The sequence below is a fragment of the Lipotes vexillifer genome, unplaced genomic scaffold (assembly GCF_000442215.2).
Source record: "Lipotes vexillifer unplaced genomic scaffold, Lipotes_vexillifer_v1.1 scaffold965, whole genome shotgun sequence".
NCBI classification, from domain to species: domain Eukaryota; kingdom Metazoa; phylum Chordata; class Mammalia; order Artiodactyla; family Lipotidae; genus Lipotes; species Lipotes vexillifer.
Window position 1 is genome coordinate 2,081,527 of NW_006769686.1, and position 5,391 is coordinate 2,086,917.

Sequence of the window (5,391 nt, forward strand, 5' to 3'; positions counted from 1 at the left end):
CGCAACGGGAGAGGCCACAGCAGTGAGAGGCCCGCGTACCGAAAAAAAAAAAAAAAAATTCGTGGAAATGTGTTTTCTCTCATTATAGAAGTAGTTACATGATATCCTCCATTTTTTCCTCTTGGACAACAGGGCCTATAAAAGTTCCACCAGAAAGTTTGCTGATCCCTGCTCTAGAGGAATACTTTTCCCTTCAGAAAGAAAAACCCAAGGTCTGCTCTTTCTGTATTACTAAAGGAGGTTGGCAAATCTCCTTGAATTAAACAGATGGAGTGAAACAGAATAGGAAAGGGACAAACTTTCTTTCTCCTTATGTCAATCAACGTTTTTTAATGCCTCATCTGTGAAAGCAGTCTCCAGTTTCATCCATGGTATGCTTCTGCTGGTTACCTGCCCTCCAGCCTCATGCAGCTGACTCTGGATGCACTGGCAGAAGTCAGGATTGCACAGCAGGGCGAGAGGGGCCTTCAGCTGGACAGGCGCAGGCTCAGTGGTCTCTAGCAGGTGCCGCCACTCAGCATCAGCATTGTCTGGCTCCTGAGGCATCAGGGAGTGAAGGAGGTCAGGAGGAGTGTGTCAGGTTCAAGGGTAGTAGCTCCCAACCTGGGGAATCATGAAGTAACTGCAAAAGGCCAGTGACTCCTTTGGCACAGATGTATTTTTTTCAGCCACCCGTTTAAAAAGGTAGAGTTGGCAGTAAATGAGGGGTCTTGAAAAGTCTCTTGGAGAACACTGGCAGGTGTGCATAAAGAGACACCTAGAAAGATGCCCACTGCATGGTTTATAATAAAAAAAATTGGAAACATCATAGAGCCAGTCAGTAAGGGAATAATCAAACATGGCACATACATATTAGGACATACTAAGAAGTTGTTAAAAAGACTGTAGTACTGACAATGCATCACTTATGTAGTGTGCCCACCAAAAATGCATGACTTGAATCTAATTATGCAAAAGTATCAATTTGAGGAACATTCTACAAAATAACTGACCTGTGCACCTAAAAACTATCAAGCATGAAAGACAAAGAAAGAGTAGGAACGGTTTCAGATTAAAGGAGACTAATGAAGCATAACAACTAAACGCAATGCTTAACACTGGATTGGATTGTAGACTGGGGGCAAAACATGTTTTTGCTATAAAGAACATTACCAGAGCAATTGGCAAAATCTAAATATGGACTGTAGATTAAGTAACAGAATCATATCAGTGTCAAATTCCTGACTTCTATAATTGCGCTGAGGTGGTGCAAGTGCATCACCTTGATCTTAGCAAATACGCACTAAAGTATATTTGGCATTAAAGGAGCATGTCTGCACTTACCCTAAAATGATTCAGAAAAATGATGTGTCCATATATATAGAAAGAGAACCATAAAGCAAATGTGGCAGAATTTTAACAATTGGTGAATCTGGGTGAAAGGGTATATAAGAATTCTTGGTTCTATTTTCACAATTATTCTTTAAGTTTGAAATGTTTTCAAAATAAAAAGTTAAAACCTTAAAAAAACAAAAGATTGAAGTAGATGTAGAAAGATCTCTAGAACAGATCATGTAAGAGATGCATGAGGCAAAACAATACATATGGTATGAACTCAGTAATGTAAAAACAGCCAAACTATATATTCTATGTGGGCATATATATAAATATATGTAAAAGCACAAAAAGTTTGGAAGGAGACAGACACCTCTGGGACTGAAATAAGGCTCAAGAGGGATTTTCCTTTTTACTTATGTACTCCAATTTTTGACAATCAAATGTTCAGATACTATGCAATTAAAATCTATAAATAATAAGAAAGCAATTTTTAACACAAAGGGAGCTATTCCTTGGAGGGTTGGGAATCACTGTTCTAGAAAACATCTACCAAGACCCAACATCCCATGGCAGGGACAAGGCCAGGAGGAGCCCCTAGGTCTCACCTCATTTTCTAGGCCCACTGCATCAAGGCTCTGCTGGCCCACCACCTCTGGCCTCAGCTCTGGGAATGCTTGCTCACAATCCTGGGTGATACAGTTTTCCCTGCCAGAGGAAGCAGAGAGTAAGATGAGTTCCAGACCTGTGAGGCTTAGAGTTCATGAACTTGTCCCTCCCTCTACATCCAGGATAGGAATGAAAAATAAGCCATATAGGATTGGCTAGAGGAGCCCTCCTTCTAGGATCTGGCCAGGACAGGATAGGTCCACTACACGCATATCCTTGACTGCTCTCCCACTTTGGATCTTCTCAAAGCTACCTTGGCGGTTTTCACCCGTAGCTCTCAACTCCATCTTCCATTTTGCGTGGAGATGATTCTTTCCTTTTCAGTTAATGAATCAATACAACTTAGACATAGAGAAAGGAAAGTTTCCACGTTTTCTGATGAATCAGGAAAGTATCAATAGCTGGAATTAGGGTTCAGGCACCCAGAACTCAAGACTCCCAGGGCCCTGTCTACATTTAGGCAGTAGTGAGTGACAGGGACCATGCTGTATGTGCTTTGACTGGAGACAAAGATCTGCAAGCGACCTCATCCTATAAAGCCCTGGTTCTACCCTCCTCACCAAGGTGCAGGGGGAGCTTCTCCAGCCCTCCACTCAGCCCAGCTGCTCTTCATTTCTGAGCCTAAGACCCCAGTCAAGAGGCTTGGTTCCTGAGGAGTGGCCTTTAGTCTGGGCAGAGAGGCTGCGCCAGAAGCCACCTTGCTGGTCCTGTCCTCTTGCTTGAGGGCAGGTCCTGTGATCTGGTGTTTCTGCGGGAAATGAGACACTGAGTCAGAACTACTTGGTTGTCATAAGGCACAATGAATCCTATTCGTGGCCTTTTCCCAACCCTAGAAAGTCACCCTCCTTCTCCAACTCCCCCAGTCACTAGCCTGGCTATGTCATACATGCCCTTCTGCCCCACACACCTTCTGCTTGGCCTCCTCAGCCACGTGCTTACAGGCTTGCCGCAAGATGCGAGATCGATTGCCCTTCGGGGCCAGACGATGCGCCTGTTGGTCCTTTAGGGCCTGAAGTTCTGGGGGTAAGCGACTGGTGAATGGGGTACCCAAATCTGGGCCTGCTGACTCGGTTAGTACTGCAAGGAGAGAAGAGGGGGACAGGTGATCACACTGGAGCTGCGCCACTGTTTCCATTTGGCCAGAGACAACTTCAGCAAGAGTCATGCAAAGGGCTAGGGAGAAAATTCAAGCTGGTGAGGAAAAGAATATACGCTGGATCCAGACACTGGGGTCAGGGGTTGCATTGGGTAGAGTACTAGGGAAGTGCAAGAGCCCTGGGAACCCTAAGGACTCACTGGTGACACGACCAGCAATAAAGGGGTGATGTAACAGGTCTGGCCAGGACAGACGCTGCCGGGGGTCCTTAGTGAGCAGTCCCTGAAGGAAGTTCTGTGGAGAGAAAGGATACCCCATCAGCCTTCACTTCTCCACAGGCTCTCTCAAACTCATCAGAATCGGCCAACCAAGACTCCTGAGTGCATTCTTACAACAGACTGGCTGGTCTTAATCACGCCGTCTCTAATCCTATCCTTAGGCCTCATTTCCCTGGCTGAAATCATGAACAGACCTCACTGCCTCACCTTCTGGGGAGCCCCAATTCCTTTCCATGGACATTTTGGAACCCCAGAAGTAAAACCAGAAAGCTCAGTGTCAACAGCTTTGTGAAGAAGTGAAAAAAAAAACGAAGAGAGAGGGATGTCGTCTTTACAATCATCTTCAGAAAGCAAACATTCAAGGGGGTCCCAAACTGCTCCCTTTGCCCTCCCTTTGACTGTGGTTTGTTTGTGCTAGGTAGGAACAAATGCACTTACAGTTAAAAGCACACTCACACGCATAAGTCATTGTGTAAAGATGTGTTTGGGAGCACTCAAAAACAAATCTTTCAGCAAGTCTTCAGATGGTGGAGGGGCAGGGAGACTGTCTGAAAGGGTACATCTGTTATAAGGTATCCTTGGGGAAATCCTCAATTGGGCCTGAAACAGGAATAGAAGGTACTAGTTGATTACGACCCCTGCTCTAAAACAAGGTGATCATTACACCTTGGCTCTTGCGGGAGATACCTGCATGTCTGCCCTAAGGGAGAATGAATATCTTATGTATATCACCCACTTATGTTTCCTTTGTTTAGGTTCTTTTTGATAATTATTTGGGCCACCCCCAGCTAAATAGGTTGGGGAGAAACTTGTCTCTTTTCATCTTAGATAAAACAAAGGAAAGTTATAATGAGATTTTACTCTGGGAGAAGGCTGCACTTAAATTTTATTGAAGGCTCAAATCTTGCCCTAGATGAAAAATAAAAAAGGTCAACTCCTTTTCCTCCCTCCCCCCACTCCACCCTCTGGCCTACTGAGATTTAACGGCAAAAAACAGGCACCATCTCTATCCTCTGCCCCTAATCAGTGAGCTAGCCCCATTAGCTCTGGCCATTTGGATATCTAGATTTTTTCAGGAAGAGGACAGCTGTGTTGGCAAATCTAGAAATCATTCGGACACTGCATTTGATAGGAAATCAGTAGAATAGAGAGTGTGTAAAGGGACCAATATCTGTTTCTGGTGTCTTGAAATTACCTCTCCATTTTGATAAAGGACAGCCTGACCCAAGGAGGGGCTGCTACTCCCAAGCTGGGCGCACCTTAGATCACCCTCCCAGAATAAGCCCCTGCCGTACAAAAGCAAGGCAGCTTGCCCCAGCTCCTGCATCAATTAAGTAACTTCATAGTGCAGCCCCAGCTCTGGAAAAAAATTGTGGAAAAGGGAACAGGGTAGAGGGAGACAGGTTTCTGATGCAAAAGCAGACTTTCAGTATTCATCACCTTGAAGCAAGGACTAATGGTGGGGGGCCAGCGCACAGGGTCCTTGAGAATGAGGCTGACCAGCTGAAAGATGCTCGTGGTATAGAAGGGAGGAGTGCCCACTGCCAGCTCATACAGTATGCAGCCCACAGACCAGAGGTCCGCGGTGTGGTCGTATGGTCGTTCCTCCACCAGCTCTGGAGACATGTAGAGTGGTGTGCCTTTAATGGATGTCAGCACCATCGTGTTGGTGCTCATAGCCCGGGCAAATCTGCAGTAGATGATGGAATCAAAATGGAAAAAGAAGATATTCAATAAAAACAAGAGAGACTTCCCTGGCGGTCCAGTGGTTAGGATGCTGTGCTTACACTGCAGGGGGATGCAGGTTCGATCCCTGGTCGGGGAACTCAGATCCAGCATGCAGTGGGGCGGGGCCAAAAAATAGATAAATTAATAAACACTAGAGCTGGTCACTGCTACCTACCACTGTGTGAGATAGATAGACAGATAGAGAAATAGAGAAATAATAAACACTAGAGCTGGTCACTGCTACCTATTACTGTGTGAGATATCCCCAACCTGAACAAACAGATCATCTTCCAAGACTCAGCAGGA

General features: G+C 45.4%; 1 protein-coding gene across 1 annotated transcript in view; it reads right to left on the reverse strand.

The window, feature by feature from the left end:
- STK36 (serine/threonine kinase 36) overlaps positions 1-5,391 on the reverse strand; it is a 28,546-nt gene that overhangs the window by 16,097 nt on the left and 7,058 nt on the right. The window contains exons 5-10 of the mRNA XM_007445846.1: positions 4,798-5,047; positions 3,280-3,373; positions 2,891-3,060; positions 2,544-2,731; positions 1,923-2,022; positions 391-537 (exon numbers count right to left, since the gene is read on the reverse strand). Of these exons, the coding sequence (XP_007445908.1) occupies positions 391-537; positions 1,923-2,022; positions 2,544-2,731; positions 2,891-3,060; positions 3,280-3,373; positions 4,798-5,047 (949 nt within the window). The remainder of the gene's footprint in view (positions 1-390; positions 538-1,922; positions 2,023-2,543; positions 2,732-2,890; positions 3,061-3,279; positions 3,374-4,797; positions 5,048-5,391) is intronic.